This window comes from Argentina anserina, chromosome 3, assembly GCF_933775445.1.
Source record: "Argentina anserina chromosome 3, drPotAnse1.1, whole genome shotgun sequence".
Classification (NCBI taxonomy): domain Eukaryota; kingdom Viridiplantae; phylum Streptophyta; class Magnoliopsida; order Rosales; family Rosaceae; genus Argentina; species Argentina anserina.
The window spans coordinates 12,673,153-12,698,272 of record NC_065874.1 but is presented as its reverse complement, the minus strand read 5'-3'; the positions used below and the strand labels follow the sequence as shown (position 1 = coordinate 12,698,272).

The 25,120-nt window shown below is 37.4% G+C and overlaps 2 protein-coding genes across 2 annotated transcripts in view; both read left to right on the top strand.

Annotated features, from left to right (window-relative positions):
- Nucleotides 1-25,120, top strand: part of LOC126786402 (uncharacterized) — a 403,094-nt gene that overhangs the window by 222,596 nt on the left and 155,378 nt on the right. The window lies entirely within an intron of this gene.
- On the top strand, nucleotides 21,195-23,026 carry LOC126786394 (uncharacterized). The gene is made up of 2 exons (XM_050512214.1): nucleotides 21,195-21,602; nucleotides 21,802-23,026. Exon 2 carries the CDS (start codon nucleotides 21,823-21,825, stop codon nucleotides 22,690-22,692), a length of 870 nt encoding a protein of 289 aa, XP_050368171.1. The 5' UTR covers nucleotides 21,195-21,602; nucleotides 21,802-21,822; the 3' UTR covers nucleotides 22,693-23,026.

Sequence of the window (25,120 nt, the reverse complement as noted above, 5' to 3'; positions counted from 1 at the left end):
AGCATCATGTGTCCAGCGATGAAAGTTCGCATCCGATTAAGTGTAGGCCGACCGATGATCCCGTTGTAGGAACTGTAGGCGTCAACTATGATGAACTTAGCTTCGACGCAAACTGTGCATGGTGCGGTCCCAATGTGTACCGTCATATAGTCCGAGCCTAGAGGTTGGGTTACGTCTCAGAGAAGCTGATCAATAGTACGTGGTCCTGCACTAACTCTTTGCCACTACGCTCCATCTTTTCGTAGCATCCCTTGAATAAGACGTTGACTGCGGATCCCGTATCGATCATCATCTTCCCTACGTCCAACTGTCCACCCAAGACTGCGTCGATGAGGAAGGCGTCGTCATTGGGTAAGAAAATGCAAATTTCCTCCTCCTCAGTGAAGGTGATCTGCTTCCATCCTTCCTTCTGTCGCTTGGTGTTTCCTCCTGTGATAGCGTACACCTGCATTGGTTGGTTACTGCGGCCAAAGCGCTTTTTTGCTCGGTTGGACATGTTTGTCATTGGGGATCCTCCCTCTATTACGTTGATGCGGCGCAGGTTCTCTATTACGGCAACCACGTTCTGTTGTGCCCTTTGCTGCGTTGGGCGAACCCGTGTCGCCATTGGCTCTTAGTGTGCAGAGGGTTCGGCAATCATTCGTGTTGTGGCTTCCATTTTCATGAAACCTGCACCACTTACCAGTTTGTGCTTCGGCTTAAGGGCGTAATGGTCTTGCTGGTTTCCTCAACGTCCCCTGATGCTTGTGAAAAAAGTCCTCTAGGGTTTCTTCCCAAGGCGGTGTGTGGTCACTACGGCGTCCCATCGCGTTAACCTGGCGAGGATCTCTGTTGTCGCGACGCTGACTGCCAAGTCTCATGTTCTTGTCCCGGCCTCTGTGTCGATCGTGGTTGTGTGCATCACGGTGATTGGCCTGATGCCACTCTCTTTTCCTGCCTTTGCCATGGTCTTCTGTGCCAGGGAAGAGCTCGCGCTGGAGGGGGATGGTGTTTGTGTGCACAGATGTCTGCGGTACAGTGCTTTTGTCTGATGGTAAAAGGGTTCGTTTTTCCCCGTATGTGACGTATTCTGCATGAGCATATCGTATTGCCTCAGTCATGATGTCATCATATGTGGCGCCGCGCATTCGAGGGTCTACGTTGATATGGAATAGGAATTTCTCTAACCGCAGTCCTTCCTTGAATGCGGCCAAGGTGAGCATTTTGTTCAGGTTTCGACATTTGGATGCTGTCGTCTGCCATCGCATGACAAAGGTGCCCAACATCTCCCTACTTTCTTACTTTACTTGAAATATACCGTCAGTTGTGTGAGCGGCCCCGGCCATGAGGATGAACCGATTGAGAAATGCCGTGGTCAACTGCGCGAAAGAATCCATGGAGTTTGCCGGTTGTTCGAAGAACCAATTCATAGCGTTCTCATCTAGTGTTTCGCTAAACATGTGGCATCGTCGAATTCTCTACTGGCAGTAACTTTTTTGAAGTTGTCGATGTGCCGGAATGGATCGCCTTCGCATGTGTACGGCGTAATTTTTGGGCTCTTGGATTGAGAAGGGCGCACGGTGTTCATTATTCGCGTGGTGAAGGGGCCTGGCCTGGCTACAAACATTGGGTTGTACCGCTGATTGGTGTCCCGCTGCTCTCTTGTCGTTAGTCGCTGCAATATCAGAGCTAGTGTGGGATCCGTGTTGTGAGCGGTCGTGTGGGGTCTAGAGCGGGAGGTGACGCTCGTGCTCCCTTCCTCACGGTTGCGAATACGCCGTGGTGATGGTGGCCGCTTCTTGGCGAGTTCGGAGGGAGTCAAGCTGATGCTCAAGTGAAATTGTTCCCGTCCTTTCGTTTGCGCGCTGCATTCGCGTTGTGATTCGCCGTGTAGATGATTGCGTTCAGCCCGCTCGAGCTGCGCTCGCATCCTGTCGAGCTCGGCTTGCAGAGATGCTGCCTTCTCGCGCTGCTGGCACTCGGCTAGGTCTTTGGCCATGTTTTCCATTCTTGCGGTGGTCGCCGGATCCGGAGTCGCGTTAGTGCTGATGACCATTCTGGGTGTAGGAGTGAGGATGATAGGGTCGTTGGCGGAAGGTAGGGGTGGTTGAGGCTAAGGTATGTGATGTCTTCGACATGATCGTCTGCCGGAGTGGAGGGGGAGGGATTGACAGTACCCATGTCGAAGTGTAGTTGCTTTACTAAGTGTTGCATGTGATTTTTGGTGACTTTTTGTCGCGGTTTCCCACAGATGGCGCCAATGTTAATGTAGTGATATTACCGATGTGATATGTTGTATTCCTTGCAGGTGAGATACGCCGTATTCCTTGTCTTTTTCCTGTCACAAGTGTCACACATCGTTAAAGTAGAGACCACGGTGGCGTAGTCTTCGACTCTCTGACGCTTAAGTTAGGCTGTTGGTAATTTAGGCAGGGTAACAGTAGATGATGTAGTGTACTTACCTTATGAGGTCAAGGGTTTGACCTTTTATTATTGAGTTGAAGTAGATCATTTACCTATATTTCGGTGTGGGACGAGGTTCAATTAAGGTGTTCTCTAGAGTCTTCTTTGAGATGCGCTTGAGAGCGTGTCCGTAGTCAGTTTGGGCCGCGGGGAGGCTCATTGCGTAGCTAGTACGGCTGACTCGCTGTTAGTATTTGTAAGACTGGGCTATTTATTAGCATTAATGCGCTGATAGTTGTGTTGATTATGGCGGGCATAAGCTTATCCCAACAATGTACCTTCTGTGTTTGTGTATTATCAGTCACAATTAGCTTGTCAAAAATGTATGCTCAAATAGGGACTAAATAGTTTTTTTTTTTACGGATGCCACCCTATGGGAAGGTCTTTCACCAAACAAAAAATGGAATTTTTTTTATCTGTATTAATCTAACTTAGCTGCAGCCTGCTACCAAATACTGGGTGCATTGTCGCCGGAATTGAAATAATACTGGGTGCATTTGGTGCTGAAATAAGTGAAATTTTATGGGTGCATTGTCGCCGGAATTGACTTTTCCGTTTTAAAAAAGCATGAACATAGATATTCATTCAAAGTTGAGATTCGGCTGGATAGCATATCACATCTCTAGTAATAATGCAACTCCATTTTCCTTTTATGATAATATACCATCCAAGTGGCAAGTATTATTTGTTGAGTATTCCTTCTAGATTGAAATAATTGAAGGCCTAGGTTTGGAATGAGAAATTATTTTGATTAAATAGAGAAACTAATTGGTACAAGTCAATATTAGGTCTGCACCAATTAGTCTGTATATATAAATTGGTTAGGTAGCAGTAGCTTAGTTTATAGGAAAAATGCCAAGCACAAGTCGTACTAATATTTCTATACTCTATAGGCATTGAAATTTTGAGTGTTTGACGTTGTGGACAACTATCAAACTAGGAACCTCATCATCGTCTTCATCTTGTTAAAGTTGAATGTACAATTGAGTATGCATCCCTTTCGAAACCATCCAATTTTGTCTGGAATTGGCAGATTTATAAATTATGTATCAAGAAAGTACAATTTCTGTAAAATAGCTCATTACGGATGTGGATATGGATGTGAAAGAATCGTATAGAAAATACAAATGTCTTTGAAGTATATATTTATATTGACCATGCATGAAAATAAAAGCATTCTCTTTGGTGGAGGTTGTAGCTAGAACTTCCAAACTGAACCATAAACAACATCAAAATTCTAACACGACTTAAAAACTCATATAAATAAGCCGGACTAAGGTTGTATGATTCAAAAAAGCTCATTATTATAAGTGAACCAAAGGAAATATAATTAAGAAGACAATTCCAATAGATATATACGTAAAATTATTAATTCCATATTGTTTTCATTCATAATATATCCCAAGTGATCGAATCGACTTCAACTTGAATGGTAAAAATGTATACAAAATAGTAAAAATTATTTGTCAATACCGTGTTAAGTATACTGGCCTTGCAAGTCAGTGCACCCTCATCAGTTTTGCATTGAGATATTAATTTCAATATGTCGGCAATGCATGAAATTCCCCAAGATTGAACATATGACGAGTTTGACATTTGACTGTCCAGTCCCTTTTCTATAAACAAACTAGAGCGCAGCACACAAATTAAACAAAGCAGTAAAAACAAAATCTCTCCATCTTCATGAAATTTAACAAAGCCTACATCTCTCGTGTTTCTTTAATCTCCAAATGTCTAGTTGTCTAACGCAAAGCAAAAATTAAACAAATGAAAGATTGTCAAGAAACAATGAAGACGGCAGAGAGAGATATGGACTCGAATGCTTATAATATCCTCACACAGTTTATCAAGACGTACATGTTGAATCTTGATTAACATGTCAAATTAAAATGTCTGTATTATTATTAATCATAAACTAACGTGGGATGGTTTCTAAAGAGAATTATAAGATGAAGAAAAGACTTCTTGATTTCATTGATATGAGTTACAGCTTTATATACAGTAAGCATCCTATTCTGATCCACTATTCTAGGGATAACTATGGTAAACAAATCAATCTAATTGTACAGAATATTTGGTTATGAAGATATCCCTAATCACTCGGGATTAGCTTCCTCAATACTCCCCCTCAAGTTGGAGTGTATGTTAATCACACTCAACTTGCTTAACAGCTCATCAAACTGTTTTGAACTCAACGGCTTAGTGAACAAGTCTGCAGGCTGCTCTTCTGTTCGGACATGAAGAGTTTCGACCAATCCTTTTTCCACCTTCTCTCTCACAACATGGCAATCTATCTCTATGTGCTTTGTACGCTCATGAAAGACAGGATTTGACGCAATGTGGATGGCAGCTTGGTTGTCACAAAAGAGTTTCACAGCATGAGGTTGTCTTACGTTAAGATCCCTCAGAATATTTCGAAGCCAAGTTATCTCTCGACATGTTGTGGCCATGGACCTATACTCAGCCTCAGCACTCGAGCAGGACACTGTACTTTGTTTCTTAGACTTCCATGAAATAGGTGCATTGCCGAGAAATATGCAATAGCCAGTGATGCTCCTCCTTGTATCTCTACATCGAGCCCAGTCTGCATCACAGTATGCTCTCAGTTCCAACTGTCCTGTGGAAGGCAAGAGAATTCCTTGTCCAGGTGCTTGTTTAATGTACTTTAAGACTTGGTGTGCTGCCTCTAGATGTGGTTGTCGTGGCTTGTCCATGAATTGGCTTAAGATGTGCACTGCATAAGCAAGGTCGGGCCTTGTAATGGTAAGGTATATGAGCCTTCCAACCAGTCTTCGATATTGTGAAGCATCTTGCAATTCTGTACCACCTTCCTGCGTAAGTGCCAAGTTTTGTTCAACTGGAAACCGAGAAGGCTTGGCTCCCAAGAAACCAGCATCTTCGAGAATCTCCAGTGCATATTTTCGTTGACACATCACAATTCCTTGTTTGGATCTTGCCACTTCTATTCCAAGAAAATATTTGAGCTTTCCCATATCCTTCAGTTTGAACTGTTTTGCAAGAAAACTCTTTGTTTCTTCTATGTCTTCCAAGCTATTACCCGCTAGTATCACATCATCAACATAGACGAGTAAAGCAGTGAATTTCCCATGCGTGTTTCGGACGAATAAAGAATAGTCTGACCAGCTTTGTTGAAAACCAGCACTCTTGAGAGCTTTGGAAAGTTTTAGGAACCACTGCCGTGATGCTTGCTTGAGTCCATACAAGGATTTGTGCAACTTACATACTCGAGTCTCCCCCTTTCGTCCGAAACCTGGTGGCAATTGCATGTAGACATCCTCAGATAAGTCACCATTGAGGAAAGCATTATTGACGTCCAATTGATGGAGATGCCAACTCTGGATGGAAGCAAGACCAAGGAGAACTCGTACAGTTGTTAGCTTGGCCACAGGTGCGAAAGTCTCTCTGTAATCAACTCCTTCAACTTGACTGTATCCCTTGGCAACTAATCGAGCTTTATATCTCTCCACAGTTCCATCCGGATTATGCTTGATCTTGTAAACCCACTTGCAACCAATTGGCTTCTGATGCAGAGGTAACGGCACTAAGCTCCATGTATTGTTGGCCTGCAAAGCTTCAATCTCTTTGTTCATGGCTTCTCTCCACTTTGGTTCTTGTATTGCCTGAGAAAAAGACTTAGGCTCCTTGTCGAGAGTTATCTTGACAGTAAAAGCTTTATGCCTTGGAGAGAGTCTATCATATGATAATACATGAGAGATAGAATGAGGAGTGCCTGAAGGAGTTACCTCGTTCGATGAAGACGACGAAACGAGCCTGGAAGGGAGGGCTGCCTCAACGTGAAAGTCCTGCAATATGGTTGGGGTCCTGGTTGGTCGAGTGGAACGACGAAGTGGGATTGGTAGGGACGGCACGGTTTCTGGTGGTGGTGGTTCTGTTTGAGAGGAGGGAAGAGATGTTGTGTCAGGCATTTGATGTAGGTCAGCGGAAGTGGTGGTTGGAGTGGGGTAATCATAATCAGTAGATGGTTGTGTTGGAGTAGAAGATTGAGGAGGATTTTTAGGGATGGTGATCGGCCTAACACAAGTCTGATAAGGAAATTCATCCTCAAAGAAGGTAACATCCCTTGAAACTAGGACTTTTTCTTCCTTCAAACTATAGACTTTGTAACCCTTTTGACCATGTGGATAACCAAGGAAAATACACTCGATGGACCTGGGATCAAACTTACTAGGTCGGAGGGGATGTGTGGAAACAAAGCAACGAGAACCAAAAACCCTAAGGTGGTCGTAGTTTGGTGGCATTTGAAATAAAATTTCAAATGGTGTTTTCCCTTGTAGAAGTGGTGTTGGTGTTCGGTTGATTAAGTAAGCGGCTGTGAGAATGGCATCCCCCCAAAACTGTTTAGGCAAATGTGCTTGAAACAATAGGGCTCTAGTTATGTTAAGGAGATGTCTGTGTTTACGTTCAACAACACCATTTTGTTGTGGTGTGTTGACGCAGCTTGTCTGATGTTCAATGCCCTTGGAAGAATAAAATTGTGTGTGTTTGAATTCTGGACCATTATCACTTCTAACAATTTTCACCCTATTGCAAAATTGGTTTTCAACGAGATTGACAAAATGAACAAGTAGAGGTCGAGCCTCTGACTTGTGTTGCATAAGATAAACCCAAGTACTCCTTGAATAATCATCAACAATGGTTAAGAAAAATTGTGCTCCAGAAATAGCTGGGACATGGTATCCTCCCCATATGTCAACATGAATTAACTCGAAACAAAAATTGCTGGAAGAAGTACTTAATGGAAATGGTTTCCTAGTGAGTTTGGCTAGAGGGCAAATTGAACAGTTGCTTGTATCCGAAGCTTTATTGTGCAGAAAAGGAAACATAGCTAAGATTTTAATAGATGGATGTCCGAGCCTTTGATGCCATAGGTTTGGTGTTTTGGTACTAACCATATTGCATGTTCCTTTCCCTGGCATATTGAGGCAGTAGAGTCCCTCGCACTCAGTTCCCGTCCCAATCGTCTTCCCCGATCGAAGGTCCTGTATAAAGCAAACTTGTTTTAGAAAGATGGTTACATGAAACGAATCAAACACTAGTTTGCTAATGGAGATCAGGTTGAGATAAAACAACGGAACACATAGAACATTGTGAAGGACTAGATTCTCAGTGAACACTACTGTCCCAACATGTGTTACTTTGCTCATTTTCCCATCTGGTAGTCTCACCAAACGATGATGAATTTGTTTAAGTGAAGTGAGGAATTTCGGATTGCAGACAATATGATCACTGGCACCACTATCCAAAATCCATATAGCATCAACACTACCCTTTAAAATAGCATTTGCTTTACCTGAGAAGTCTTGATAGTTGGGAATTTTACCAACAAGATTAGCAGATGGCTGAGTCGTTTGCAGCATCTCAAGCATTTGAGGTTCATCAGTTTGTTTCTCAGCCACAGACTTTATTTTGCTCATCATCCCCATCATCTGTTGACACTCCTTCTTTGTCAGAGGAAAACCATCATCATTCTCCATTGATAGAGCTGCAAGGTTCACCTTGCTTGCTTCTTGTGCTTTCTCCAGGTCAGCCTTTCTCTTTCGGCAGTAGTTGTAGGTATGACCCTTGCCATTGCAGTAAGTGCACTTGAGATGTGCCCTGCAATTCTTTGTGATGTGGTTATTCATGCCACACGTTTCACAGTTGGCTTCCTTTTCTGCTGAAGGCCTGGCAAACTTCTTGACCGCAAATGCCGAAGCCTCCGTTGGGATAGCAGCCTTCCCTCTTGAGGCTGCTGCTTGCTTTTCATGGCGCACGGCTGCTGCATACACCTTGTTCAAGCATGGTAAGGGATCCATGCTAATAATATTGCTTCGGAGAGACGCATATTCTTCATTCAATCCCATCAGAAACTTTATCGTCTTCTGCGTTTCTATGTAGGTCTTGTATGTGTTTTCAGCTTCACAGGTGCAAGGAGTCAGTGCACAAGCCACATCTCTTGCATCCCACAAACCTGTCAGATTCGTGTGATATGTGGTGACCGTATCTGTTCCTTGTTCACACTTGTGGATGCTATTCTCTATGTTGAACAATTCGACAGTGTTGGTGTGGGAAAACCTTTCCTTCAGCTCTTCCCATATATTATGTGCAGACTTGCAATGAGCGAGACTCCGTTTGATCTCCTTTGACATGCTGCTAAACAGCCAGGTCTTGACGAGAATGTTACAACGATCCCACTGCCCTTGTTCTGCAACATTGAAGAGTGATCTGGTTATGGTTCCATCAATAAAACCATGTTTGTTCTTGACTGTGAGTGCCATGGCCATTGAATCGGACCAATCAATGTAGGTGTCTTCCGTCAACGCTTGAGGCACAAGAATCATGCCCGGTTGATCGGAATGATGCATATAGAGTGGATGATTAGGATTCTCCCATGGTGCTGCTGCAACAGATGAGCCTTTGTTGTGCTCAATGACTTTCTGCTCTTCATCACCAGCCATGAGGTATGATAATTTTGTAGAAAAGTTATGTCCTCAAGATCGTACGCTCTGGTACCATAAAGAGAATTATAAGATGAAGAAAAGACTTCTTGATTTCATTGATATGAGTTACAGCTTTATATACAGTAAGCATCCTATTCTGATCCACTATTCTAGGGATAACTATGGTAAACAAATCAATCTAATTGTACAGAATATTTGGTTATGAAGATATCCCTAATCACTCGGGATTAGCTTCCTCAATAGTTTCTGATGCCATCATGTGCGGTTTGAACTATTTTGTGTATCAATTCGATGTCCTTGTTCAATCTTAATCCTTAATGATCGAGATCTGTAGATTTGAATCGATCTGGAACTGGGTTCATTAGCTTATATTGTGATAGTTTCGTTTGGACGCTTCATGGGAATTTTCTACTATCTACTTCGATCTAGGATGTGTTTGGTACAATTGAACTTATTAAAAAAACTGGTTTATGCTTATTTTTTAAAATAAGTGGTTGATAAGTAAAATAGTTGAGTATTTGGTAAATTGATTTTTATAAGTGGTTGTTAGTGGCAGAAACTGTAGCAAAACATTTGGTAAACTCAAATTAATTTTTGCTTTTATTTTGTCAAATGACTAATTTGGACATGTAAAATGATTTCAAGTTGATTTTATTGTAAAATAATGTTTCATATGATTAATATTGGATATTTTTAAAATTTATTAATTAAATATATTCTTAACATTACAACTTAGTTATGATCATGCAACTACATAAATTAACCTTGTCTTCTATAGCAGATTCTATTGGAGAATTACACACTAATAAAACATCAACATCAGTGACATCCCACCATCCAAGACAACAAACTTTTTCATTTCCCAATATTGGGTACCAGTGTGTTCTCAAAGCCACTAATATTAATGGCAAACTAGAGGTATATATTAAAATATATATAATTAGGTTCCACTTTCAACCATAAATTCTTTAATGTATTGTACAATTTGAAATACAATTTTAATTGAATACAACATACGAAAATAAAAATATGTTCATGTTCCTCTCCATAGTCAGTGTGAGCTACCTTTTTAGTTCGGGGGTCTGCCATTTTCCATGAAACATTGGCATGTGTCCTTCCGACACAAATTTGGTTGCGTCGTAAATCCCGTAATTTGAAAGTGGTGGATCTCCTTCAAGCATCTGCCTAGAAGTGAGTGATTCAATCAGATAGAATGTACATTTTACCTCTTTTATTCTCTATTCTTTAAAAGGGAAGGCTGATTTTTACACCTTCCACAAACACACAAAAGCATCATTACCTCCTATAGTATCATTGCAAAAGAGAACACATCAACCTTCTTATCATATCGTCGATGCTTAAAAACTTTGGGTGCCATATATCGGTCTTTATAGTTGTTCCAATGCAAAACAGAAGAACATTAAATTAGTTGCAACCATTCTAGGTCATTCAATGGTAACTTTTGATATAAAAACTTACAACTTCCAGTTTCGCCAGTCATTTTTTGTACACATCATGGGAATTTTGAACCTTAATGAGCTTGCTTAGTTCAAAATCTCCAACTTTGAGATGGTCTGCACTGGAGTTGACTAAAAAAACATTCCTTGGGTAGAGAAACAAATTTCAGAAGTAAAGTTAGAAATACACATAATACTAATGTTGTTTCTTTCAGCCTGTGAAGAAGAAATCATATGGGATTGTTGTATATTTGCACTTATTACCACTATCTAACAACGCCATATGCCACCATATTCTAGCATGTATAACAGACTCACCTTGGTTTTAGGTCACGGTGAATTATGACATTTGGCTCGTTGTGAAGATAAGCCATCCCTCTGTCCATAAAACACTACAACAATAACACATTTTTCCGACCACGAATTTCCGACTAATGTCTTTTTTAGTCGGTAATAATGGTATTCCCAACCATACACACTTTTTCATCGGAAATACAATTTTGGGGTCGGATTTTATTTCCGACGAGTTGGCAATCCGTCGGTAATCTGGTTGGAAATACATAAATGTGACCAGGTTTCTGTTTGGTCAAAAATTTATTGGAAAAAAGACAGTCATTTTTGATAATATTTTGTTTGGTTGGAAAGTTGTCAGGAAAAAAAATCTAATTAACCTTTGTTCGGTCAGATAGTCTTTGAAAAAGTACGCAGTTATTTCTTATGTGAATTATTTTTTTCATTTAATGAAGATGGTCACATGACATAATATAATCAATTAAAAAGGTTTTATTTCAATAAATAAATAAAGTGCAAACTCTTTGCTCAAATTTGATATATGATAGTTTTTTTCTTTTTGTAAAGGGATTTGGAACCCAGTCTCATTGGGATGCTCAACCCCACTTCTGCTTTTTATTTATTATATTCTAAAAATAATTGTAACTAGAGGGGACATGCATAATATATTTTGTTCCGACCATAAATGTTTCTCTGTCGGAAATACAATTTTGTAATGAATATTATTTCCAATGGGCTACCAATCTGACATAAGGTGGTCGAAAAATATACATTTATAATAAAATATTGTTTTGTCAAAAAGTCATCGATAAATAATAAGCATTTTCGATTAGATTATGTTGGTTAGATAGTTAGCGGAAATTAAAATGCGTGTTTATTTCGGAGTTCATTTATATATTATATATTGTTACTATTTCATTGGAGGGGGAGGAGACATAATTATAATTTATAAGTATCCAAAGTATATGTGTATACGATTTGTGAATTTGCTTTTGAAAGTGTATATACATGCAATTTGCGATTTGTATTCATCATGTTAGTATTTATATAGTTAAAAGCAGTTTACCGCCACTAAAGCTCTTCATGGAGCCTAAAATCATGGAGCCTAAAATTGTGGAGCCTCTAACCCGCACTACTTAATTATGCACAACGTAAACCCTCAACCATAATCTCTCTCTCTCTCTCTCTCTGCTGAGTGTTGAAAACATCTTCTTATGTATTCAATGTTCGAATATGGTCTGACCTCTATTACTCTTGATATATTCTTTGCAGGAAAAGGAGAAAATGATAATGGAACCTCTATTGCACTTGGATTTTCTTTTGCTCATGAGAAACCTTAACCATAAGAAGAACTCAACCGCCATGGATTTACATTTTGAAGTTCTGATGCCAATCTACGTTTGCATCTATCTCTACCCTTTTACCATCAAAAATATTACTTTTGCTAATTTATTATCTTACTTGAATTTTTGATTGCTTGGTGTCCGCTATGTTTAAGACGATCTGTACTTTTACTTGAATATTTGATTTTTTTTTCTTTTAAATGCAGAACTTGGCACAAGGTGGGTTGGTTCTCTTTTGAGATGGAGTTATCTTAGTTTTAGAAGTGCAAAATTCATGGGGAAGAAAGGAGTGGATATACGAAAGAAACCAAGGGGCTCAAGAAGAAAGAAGCCAAGGGACTTTGGAATTTTGGGATATTATACGAAGTATTTGTTTAAATACGGTGAATTAATACTCCATACATATACATAGATAGATAAAATGCAGTATTGAAAAAAGAAACATAATTTAAATAACCATAAAATAAAATAAAGTTGAAAAAAGATTATTGGAAATATAAATTACGACAAAAGTGTGACCAAAACTAATTCGTTAGTAATAATATTATTTCCGACAAAATTCCAACAATTTTTTTTAGTCAAACATAGTGACATTTACGACGAAGTTTCCGACAGTAACTTTGGCCATAAATGACTATTATTTCCGATCAAAATGGTCAGAAAAGAGCATTTGTGACCGGGGTAGTATCGACTAAGCACGACCAAATTTATTTAGTCGAAAAGAGCATTACTAACGAAATTAGGGTTTTTTCCGACCATTTCCAAGGTCGCAAATCATGTTTTGTGTTGTAGTGAAAGATTTAGAAACTGAGATTACCACTGGTATTTAATTTTTGTTTCAGATATTAGATCATCTTCACTTCTCTCATGATTTTGTTTCATATATAATTGCCAGTAGATGTAATAAGTATATGAAACAATGATACTAATAACTAGTTTAATACACAGACAAGTAGATGCTGCAAAATACCTCAAGAAAAATTAGAATAATTCCAAAAAGTATGACTAGAACATTTGACCATGTGCCGGAAACACCCTTATAACCCATAGTCATCATGGTCAGCATGTCATAAAGACCTTTCTAAAAATAAGCTCATGCATAGAAAAAATAACGATGAAAACAAACAGGTATTCTATAGTGCAACATCTTTAACGACATTAAAGTGCAAGATTATAGAGCTAATTAGACCTTTTGGATTTGGCTGTATTATATAACCATACACAATTGTTACTGTCAATTTCAACTAAATGTTCGACTCATACAATGCTGAACTTATTAATACTAGAAGCCATAATGGATGGATTTAATATATTTGGCTATACATGAGAGTCCTCTATGCATGAATGACTTGCATATTGTTCACATGAACTGATGGATATGAAACTAAGTCAAATCTACAACCTTGTGCCCATATAAACAAGCTTCAAAACTTTAAGTTTGGGGATGATGACTTGATAAGTCAATATTTTTACAATGAATGGCAGTAAGATAATGAACAAAACATAACCAATAAGCAATGTAACAAAATTCAATATCAGGAGCCTGTAATAGGATTGCACTCCCTAACAAAATACATTCATATCCATCCATCAATCAAAACATCCTCAAATTGAAATGATTATTACAAAGACTGAAATTGTTTTTGTTTCAGACTAACAGTTCCATGCTTCATAAAAAGCAACCACTCCCAATCGTAACTCCAAGAGTTTTGGTCACTGGTATTGACCAAATCAAATCTGTGAATCTCAAACTAAGGCGCTTAAAAAATCCACTTATAAACAGAGACTGAGATTTCAGATTTGGATCTTTAAAGCCAACAAATGAAAATAACCCTCAGTTCACAAATCAATCAAAACAATATATGAGATTCTATTTACAAGTAAAGTTCCATGATTTACATGATTAAAGTACAATGCAACCATTTGTAATTGGAATTTCAACTTTTGGCATTAATGGTACCCCTCAAAACTAATCCGCAACTGATAAAAACCAAATATTAAAACCAATTAAATTGTTAATACTAACCGTTTCTCTGAGATCTTCTCCATGCAAATCTTGGAGAATATCCAGAAACCGATCCACTCTTTCGTAGCAAGCTGTTTTCCTTCCAAAAGAGCAACTCTCTCTCTCTCTCTCTCTCTCTCTCTCTCATGAAACATTATCACTACTAGCATGCATATACAAATATCTACACTACAACCAAAACAAAAAAAATTCTAGCTTCTAACTCTAACCAATTTCATGATTCACTGATACACATATTCCAGAATAAACTACAAATCATAAACATGTATACCACTCCTATCCCAAATTCATACAACACATAACAAATTTGAAGCCAAATTTACGATGGAATTAGAGAAATTTAAAATTGAGATTGCTAAAAGACTAACCTTGAATCAAAGTGCCAAGACCCATTGCTTGATTTTGATTCTTGAACCCAAAATCGTGATCAATGTCCATTAACACCAAAAATCGTTTGAACTCTACTCTTCTCCTACTCCACCTGAACCTTCCCGTGGTCCAGCAACACCTTCTGCTCCTTCAACACTTGTGATGTCGTTCAGAGAGAGAGAGAGAGAGAGAGAGAAAATGAAGAGAGCGGCTCAGAAGATAGAGTGAAGACGAGGGTTTCAATGACGATTTCTCGTAATTTATTAAAGCAGATAAGGGTAGGAACCGGTATTATGAAAAATTCATTCAACTACAGTATAGTGTTATAGTATATTACAGGGGCTTCTGCTTCTAAAATGATGTAAGGAGAAACTTATGCTTTTGGAGTTTTAAAGCCTTGGGTTCTTTAAACTGGAGCTGAAAAGCTGAGTTACCAAACAGATGGTAGCATCTTAATTTATAATCACTAATTTATAAGCACACACAGCCCTAGTGCTTCCTGCTTTCAAATAAAATATCTCTTACGTACAATTATACTAAATATTCATGTATGAATGGTTTTTGACGATTTTGATGCATATTATATATGGTGATGGTGTTTATGAATTTGAGGGAGGACTCGAGTGAGTCAAGTCACTCAACTCAGAATGGTCGGACTGTCTTTGAGTTCTTCCATGGAAGGATGGTTATGTGTTCTGTTCATACACAAGACATTGTTGGACGTTTATGTGCATTGTTCGTGTGATTACATGACAATTAGCAGTCATGATATTAATCAACCGCCGCACCTGAAATTTCAAGAGCGGGATCCAAAAATGGTTCCCTCTTGCTTTAGTACAAAAACAAAACATATAAATAATCTAATATTGAATTACTGATTCATTCATCTAAATTCAAAACTTTAATAATTTTTTATATGTATCAATAATCAATTGCATTAGAAAATATAGTTAAAACCATTTAGAAAGCTCGGATACCATATAGAATATGATTATTCTTATATTAAATGAAGATTACAGTTCTATAGTACTAGCATATAATTACAAGATCCACATGATTTACATAATAACTATATAAGATCTCTGTGATTAACAATATACATTTAATGACTTGATTCCGGCCTTAATTGGAGGAGGATGAGTGATTAACTTTAACATATTGCATATATATATATATATATATATATATATATATATATACAGTCCCTATCCAGAGTGAAGCTTCACTCTGGAATTTCAGAGTGAAGTTCCAATTTTGACACACTTTTCAAATTTTTTCACCATAAGTGATTCAATATTTAGGTATACTATTCAAGATCATCTCTACAAAGTTTCATCCAATTTGACAATGGTTTGAGCTTTCAAAATTGATATTTACACGAACGGTTCATGTTGAACAGTTTTAATTCATTCATTGATTTAATCTAATTTCAATACCTTAACGATGTCCGAATTAGATGAAATTTTGTAGAGATGATCTTGAATAGCATACCTAAATATTGAATCGCTTATGGTGAAAAAATTTGACCGAAAAGTGTGTCAAAATTGGAACTTCACTCTGAAATTCTAGAGTGAACCTTCACTCTGGATAGGGACTGTATATATATATATATATATATATATATATATATATATATATATATGAATTCTTATATATATCATAAACAAATAAAAACCATTGGGCAAGGTTTTGGTGGCCGCTGCTGAAGCCTCACCCAGGTTTTGGTGCCTGATATTAATTCAATTTTTGTCATTTAGAGGGAGAGGGATCATTGGGGACTCGAGAAAAAAACAAGCAACCTCTCATTTTTTTGTATTTTTGTTAATACCTCTCATTTTTTGTTAATTTAGTTATTATATAAAATATTGGAAGAAATTAATATCTCTTGATTAGGATACTTTCCTACTTGGTAGGGTCACTTCTGAATTATAGCTGGATTATGAGAGTTTCAACACATAGAATCTTGATTATTAAACCACAGTTATTTCACTTTTTTTATCCATCCTTATGGGTACTATTCATCAATATTGTATGCAAAATAACAAAAAGAACATATGATAGAAATTCTATTGTGTGATCATAAATAAAATTGCGATTGACACTCACCTAATTCACTTAACTCATGTCAACAAAAAAATCTCATCTCTTATATTGACTTGAAACGGACCAAGATATTGTGGTAATCTCATCACGAAAACAAGAATCAAACTGCTAAGAAGCCAACATTCCTTTTGCAGAAACGGAAACGGAAACTACAGTATACCAAACGCTTGAAGAGCCAAAACACTGGTTGGTCATAAAGAATAGCCATATTAGATCAATAAGATGCAGCTACTCCACACTAGGCATGGACACAATGAATCAAAGAGCTAACCTAAACACCAAATTTTGATATAATTAGAAAGGTAGTGTGACAAAACCTTAGACTAGCTATGGAAATTAAGAGTGGTTTTAATTCAAAGGTGACGGGAGTCGGTGCCGCTTAGCAGTGGCTGAAATTGGGTACGTCGAAAGACTTTTGCCTAATACGGTGTCGCTTTATGTCATTCCCGCGTTGTCAGCGTCGTACTTTTCTCCATAGACAAAAAATTATGGGACCTAGTCACCTAGCTCTATTAAATTTTCCATGACTTTCTCCTTCTATTTTCAACTAACTAGACTGACGACCTTCTTCTTTCCCTTTGTTTTGTTTATTAGATATGCTTTTTGCTCAAGGGTTTCAAGCGTTCTACATTGTTGTTTCTTAAGATGACCAATAAGAAAGTAGCTATAATATGTATGTTGTGGAGGATTTAGGCTTTTAGTTTGCTTGAGAGGAGTAGGACGATGAGGCGGAGGTAATATATAACTTGTAATAGAAAATTAGTCATACACCCATTTTTCAAACACTCTTTTAACTTGAACCCACACTCAACTTTTTTTCAATCCACACCCAATACTTATTGCAACATTCCTCTATTAGGTTTCTAAAATAATTAACATAATTCAATTTTTTGTTGTAGTTCACCTTTTTTCCCTTCTAGTTAAAAAAAGAAAAATATATGCATTTAATAGCTATCATAATTTCTTAAATGCAATAATCTAATTGTTATATCAAACATTAATGTACATATAAATCTTGTGTTGATTTGTTGAATTAGTCGGGAGAAATTTATGTCACGGAATAGTCAAATGAATGACAAAATGTAATTTTTATTTGTCTTAATTAATGAAAGTCCTATTGTTATTCTGTATATTCTAACATATTTTTCTCTACAATTTATAACAAAGTTTACTTTATTGGGCGTATATAACTTTCCTATTCCTAAGGTATGTTAGATTTTGTTTTTTTTTTCTACTCCTCAACAATAGGTATAAACAGTAGACACAATTTATACCTCATAGGTATATCCTTCCTATAAAATAGGACGAACACCACACACCCCCACCTATATGAGAGGAACACTACACTCATTCTAATAACAACTTGATACAAATACATTACTTATTCCGCATGAAAGAAATTACCACATGCGCATAATTAAATTACCTATCAAACAAACCCAACATCCTACCACAAAAGGTAAGGTATCTGAATTCATAGGCAACACAAAACCTAACAAATATGATTTAATCTAAAGCATACCATACCTACATATTCATACCTATGGCTCAGAAGACACAACACATATCCCGACCACAATACGAACATATAATTTTATACCTAACTATGAGGTCCAAAGTAATACATACCAAAATAAGAAGAAGCACAAATTGTCGATGATGCAATGCAACCCATCACCCTCTGATTAACCGATCCATGACATCAATAATAAAATGGCAAATATATATCATGATAAAACCTGATGATTTCAAAATTTCAATCCCTCTATATTGATTTATATTGTTTTGATCATGGATGAGATTTGCATCAATATCAGACGCTACAATCAAGGACTCAATTTTGTATCAATTGATTAATGAATGAGTTTCCAAACGAAGAAGCTTCAATCAAGTTGAATCATAGATCTGGATTTTGTATTGGTGTGGCATGTTTAGTAAATATCTACAACATAATGTTATATTATTTAACTATGAAATATATTATTTTAATTAAAAACCAATCTAATAAATAAGTTTGAGTAATGGTGGATTTAATCTAAAAGAAGTAGACATTTTTTAGTGTATATCTAAAGAAAGTTTTAAATACACACCCCTAATTACTTAATACACATCCATATCTTTTCAGGTTCCAAATCAAATTTCATAGGTATGAAAATGACCAAAATATACCCCTAATTAAGAAAATATAAATATTATAATCTTAAAAAATTTCAGAAACTAATAATGTGAGGAATTAATTTTTTTGTAAAGAAATGAATTATATTTATCTAATAAAAAATTAAGTAGAAAATTTTGATTATCAATTCATTCTTTTATTTATTTCTTAAAAAAATTCAGAATTTTAAAGTTAGAATGTCAAACCATGGTAATATATGTTAAGACATTACAATATTTTCATTTCAATGCAATTTCTCTTCTTTAAAAAACAGAATCGACAATGAAAATGAAGAATATGTACAAGTTTATCAAATAAGTAATGCATTTACAGTTTTTCATGTTTGAGAATTCGAACAACAAGTATATGTAAGAAATTTTTAATAATCAATATTTATGGACATACTATAAATTAAGTGCATTTTAGTACATACTAATTATATGAATTTAAAAAAAATCATATAAAATTATAAGATACCTTGAGTTAAGGATATTTTAGGTACTTTGGGTTATGTATGTAGTACAAAATTAGAATAAATAAGTGGTGTTTTGAGTAGTGGGTGTGTATTAAGTATTTAATGGAGTGTATTTAAAATTTCTCATATCTAAATCCCCAAATTTGTAAAAATTTATCGATTCACAATAAGTATTTAAAAGATAATTAGCGACCAACATTATTCTTGACAATAAGGGAGAGGCTTGAGAGATAAAAAAATCTCTTCAAAACCATTAAATATTTTTATGAAAAATGAAGAAGCTAACAACCAAATAGCCCTCATGGCATGAAAGAGAGATACATTCAAGTTAGGTCCAAGTCCTTTTCTTTTCAAGAGCTATTTCTTTTTCTTTGATGTCTAATTGACTACAGAAGAAAGGGTCCATTGTCCATGCAAAAACAGATTCAGAAATAGAGATCATGCATGTAATTGGTGAATTGATGAAGGCATGCATATGACTATTCGTTGTCAATTTAAACATCAATCTGAAGAGACGAAGGAGAAGACCGGCCCTCTGCTGCCCTCTCTGTACGGTCCAGATCAGATCACCCACCTCCCTGATTTGCGGATCCTAATTTTAAACGTAATATTCAAACTTGCCGGAAAAAACCTTTAGCAACGGGCAGGAGAAGTCTTTTACTTGTAAATAGGACGCACACCCTTTAAGTTTGTCCCCAGAGATCAGAGCCAATTTTCAATTCGATTTTCTTATTATTCTTGGACGCTTTGGTTTTGGCTTCAGAAGGAGATAGAATCCCCAGTGGGATTTTCACTGGCAGATTTGAACAGTTCTTCGCAACAAGAAAGACGCGTTCGGTTGCCGGACTCAATGTCTAAACTACTAAATAGAAGCCACGATATTTAAATGCGTACGTAGAGTTGTGAAATGTTGAAGCTTCAATGAAAATGTGATGGGGAGCCTAGAATGTCAATGCAGAAGGACATGGATGATTTGGAACTGTGGGAAGGTATGTTGAAAGTTCCAGCTTTGTGAATTTGTGAAGATAGAGGAACCAACGCACCGGCTTGGATTAGTCATGTATTGCTTGCTAAATTGATATTTATCCATTAAGTTAGGGGATCGGACTTGGTACAAGTACAACATAGTGTTGATCTTAATATCACGGCCCCGGGATTGCCACTTACGGTAGGTTTTGAATAAATCGTTCATCTCAACATTCCTAATAAAAGACGTATTCCACAAAATTTAATATGGTTGTGTCACACTCAACATCATTAATTCTTACAAATTGCATCATTTAGACGAGTCTCCGTTCCCCCCTCCTAAATGAGTGACAATGACCATGATAGGCATACGAGGACGTCTTAGTACTTTGAGCTAGTTTGGTTATCAGGATATCCAAAACCCAAAACTGGTTTTACTTGATTTACCGAACAAAATAGAGTTTTAAATTTTTTCAAGAAGCCGACATTTTTAGAAGAAAATGTATACCAAACTAAGTCTTTATTGGAGAGGTGTAAAATATAAAATCTAATAAAAAAAATTACATTATCATTTTCAAAATCGATGACAATGTCATTCAAGTTTCTTGGTCCTCGCTTGTGGAGGTAATGAAATTTAGATGGCAAAGCGGGCAAGTCGGTGAGAATGCCACAACCTTTCTTGCTGAACATAACAGCACACAGGTAAAACCGTAAAACTACAAAACATGAACACCCTTCCCTTTTTACTTTTAATATATATATATAAAACTATCGCAACTAAATCAATTTTAATTATATTAAATATTTAGACATAACAAGAAAAATCTACCTTTACAAATAGAGAGAAAACAACATTAGCAATCCTTAAAAAATGATAATTACAAAGTTATTTGGCGAAATCTTCCCGCTAATTACTTTTTTAATTTCAAAATCTCCAATTCCACCAGGAATATCCACCTTCCTACAAGGTCACCAACCTGCCCAGCCGGTTCCCCGGTGACCCTTGTATCCTATATCTACCACCCCATCCCACTTATAAACAAAAATTCCTCTCCTCCCGGCTCTTCTCTCTCTCTCTCTCTCTCTCTCTCTCTTGAATTCAAAAACCCCGTGCTCAACTCAGTTCACAGTTTCATACCACCCCCACTGGAACTCTCTGCTAGTAAGAATTTTCCAGTAAAGCCTTTTCCGGATTTCCAGCCCCGATCCCAATTCCTCCTCCTTTTATTTGTTTCTTTCTTTGCAATTGGGCGAAAAAGCCACAACCCGACGAACCCTATAAACGTGTTGAAATCATCATCATCCATTATGGCCTTCCAACTACACTACTGACACTTTGTGCAGATTTCCCGCACTCACTAACACCCCCCTCCCTCGTTTCGCTTCTCTTTATATGCCCCTCTCCCTCTCAACCTCATTCCTTTCCTCCCTCCCGCATCGTCACACAGCCTCTTCCTCCACCCTCTTGATCTGATCCAAACTTCGTCAACACTGTAAGTCTCGCAATCGTAATCTCTTTACTTTGCTCCACTTTCCGGTCTGCACGAGACCGGAAGCTTAATTTTCGTCGGTCGGTCGGAAATTTCCGAACAACAGACGAAAATGAGGTTACTGGTAACTGGGCATACAACAGATCTTTCGTTTTCAGTTGGGTTTGCTGACTGACTTTTGTGTGTTCTGTAATTGTGACAGATTTGGAGGGTTTGAAAAAATATGGGGAAACCAGGAAGCAGAGACTGGACTCAGATCTACGCCATATACGGACTCGACCAGTGGCAGACCATACTCTTCCTTCTCTTCCACGCCGTGCTATTTACCATTCTGTCCCTCCTCTACCTCACTTACTTCGACCCCATCACCCTCTTCTTCCACCGCCTCCTCCCCATCGCCTCCGCCCGCTTCGCCGCCGGCTTCACCGGCTCCGTCACCGCCCTCTCCGCCCTCTGCCTCTTCTTCTCCTCCTTCCACTTCCTCCACTCCTCCCTCCCCCTCCACTACGACGTCGTCCAGCGCATGGTCGCCTCCGTCCACGACTGGTCCACCGTCAAGCACGCCCTCGACCTCGGCTGCGGCCGCGGCATCCTCCTCAACGCCGTCGCCACCCAGCTCAAGAAGGAAGGCAGCTCGGGCCGGGTCGTCGGGCTGGACCGGTCCAAGATGACCAGCCTCAACACCACCTTGCGAGCCGCCAAGCTGGAAGGCGTCGGCGAATACGTGACCTGCCGTGAGGGCGACCCCAGGCGATTGCCGTTCGGGGATAACTACTTCGACGTGGTGGTATCCGCGGTGTTCGTCCACACCGTAGGGAAGGAGTACGGGCATCGGACGGTGGAGGCTTCGGCTGAGAGGATGAGGGTGGTAGGTGAGATGGTCCGGGTATTAAAGCCCGGTGGGTCCGGGGTCGTGTGGGACCTACTGCACGTTCCGGAATACGTGCGGAGACTGCAGGAGCTGAAGATGGAGGACATTCGGGTCTCGGAGCGGGTCACGGCCTTCATGGTCAGCAGTCAAATCGTGTCGTTTAGGAAGCCCAGTCAGCACTATTTTGGGCTCGGAGAGGTCAGGCTGGATTGGAGATGCTGAGATTTGGAAGCCCAAACTCGGGCCCCCTCCACCACCATATACACTCTCAGAATTAGTATAATTTTCACCTTATATGATACATAACAACAACAACTTTTTTAAGGGTTTGATTAAAGATGGCATTAATCAAACCATTGATGGGTTTTTAATTTCGGGGTTTAAATTTGTAATGTCTGGAGAGGCGAAGCTGGTCCAGATGGCACGTGCTAAATATACATGTATAATATTAGTTCATGATGAGTAGTTTGTTGGATATATACTCTTCCCCATCTATAATGGGACTGTGATGAAGAAGCTGGTTGATTATGATTTTGTATAAATTTTTATGCTGTAGAATCAATTATTTTGTGTGGATAACTTTTTATTTGTGCTTAACATGAATCATTTCATGTGAATTGGTGGTTATCATTTGTGGTGGTTTTGTAGAAAAAGTTGGGTTCATTTTTGTATGAGATTCTGAAGTAGTGATCTTTTTTCTTTTATAGACTAGCCAACAAGTTGATTCTTCATAGTGATGGTGTTGGTGCTAATGGGATGTGACATAGCTAACATGTGAGTGTGACGACTGGAGATTGTGATTTGGATTTTATATTTAGTGGAATTCTAGGGTTTCATATGTGGGAAAATACCCAAAATGATACCTGAAGTATCGTGAAAGGTATTTTTTGGTACCTACGAATTTTTGTTACCCAAAATGGTACCTGAACTATTGCACCGTTACCCAATATGGTACATTCGTTAGTTTCTCCGTTAAATTAATGATGTGACATGTATTTAGAAGGACAAAATGGTCTATACACAAATTTTTTTATTTCCTATATCTTTTTCTTCAAAATTCTCACAAATTCACCAAACTGACTGAAAAATTGTTGGATTTGATAAATCATACATATATTATTTGCAAATTTATTTACAATATTTCTTATGAATTTTGTAATTTTAAGAGGAAACTTAACTCTTGTATCACAAAACATAACACAAGTTTTAGTATAAATATTTGTTTAGCAATATAACAAAATTAATTTTAAAATTATTGCTTGTTCTATTACTTACAGTAAACCTTCTATAAATTAATAGTCTCAGAATTGATAAAATTTATTAATTTAGCGATATACTAATATATCAATAAATTAATAATCTATTAATTTATTAATTTATCAAGATATAATAAATATATATTTTATTTTGTATAAGAAATTTTTTTTACTTATAGTGTTTAATTTATTACGTATACCTTATTAAATATACTATTTTTTATGTATAACATTGTTCAAAATATTATATTATTTCATGATGATTAAATTTATTAAATTTTTTTAATGAAATCCTCATAAAAAAATTATTATATAAATTATGACACTAATAATTTATATATTTGATGGGGTCTAACTAAATAAATTTTTGAACTTCCATTATCTTATCAATTTAGTGAATTATTAATTTAACATATTGGTTCCGAGTTGAGATCGGAAAAAAGTTTTATTTTAGCAAGTTTATTATTTAATCGGGTATTATTTAATGAGGTTTTACTATATTTGGTATAAAAAAAACTCTAAATACATGTCACATCATCAATTTAACGGAGAAACTAACGGAGGTACCATATTGGGTAACGGTGCAATAGTTCAGGTACTATTTCGGATAACAAAAATTCGTAGGTACCAAAAAATACATTTAATGATAGTTCAGGTATCATTTTGGGTTTTTTCTCTTCATATGTTGGTGTTTATCAATCAAGTTATTTGGTTAGAGTTGAGAATTGTATGGGATACCACTCTAGGTTGGTTTTGGCTTGAACCACTTTTGACTATATGAAAGTTTCAAATGGCAACTACTGTACTTTCGTGAGTAGCTTGTATTAGTTCTAACCAGGTGAAAAACACAGTAGTGTTATCAAAACTCAACTCAAAACAAATGCACCATTGTGGTTCGGTGTTGGAGGATAAAAATTCCGGAAGAGAGATCGTCCAATAAAAATCCCTCTCCTTTGATCTTCGAGAAGCCCTAGACGCAACCATCATGATAGATTTTAGGGGAGGTACTGTTACGATGATCTCGTTCTTTCCTTCGGTCATTCCTCTTCATTATCCGATGCTTCATTCAATGATTCTATCCTTCCGTATCTCTAAGTTTGTAAATATATATGCATTGCTTCTTTGGCCCTCAATTCATGTTGTAGTGGGAGGTTTAAGTCGTAGTGGGGTGGAGAAGTTATATCACGTCCTCACACAACTTGATCATGTTTAGTGGCTTTTACTTTGTCAACTATTAAATTACATTGGACTTTAACCATTAGATCCGGTCAAACAAGTAGGTGGCCCAAAGCTGAAAATTTATTCCCCCACAATGCCCCATTTTTCCTTTTCGTACGAGCTCTGAGTGCGGGATGGAAAAACACACAAAAATAAATTGTAAAAATACGAGTGAT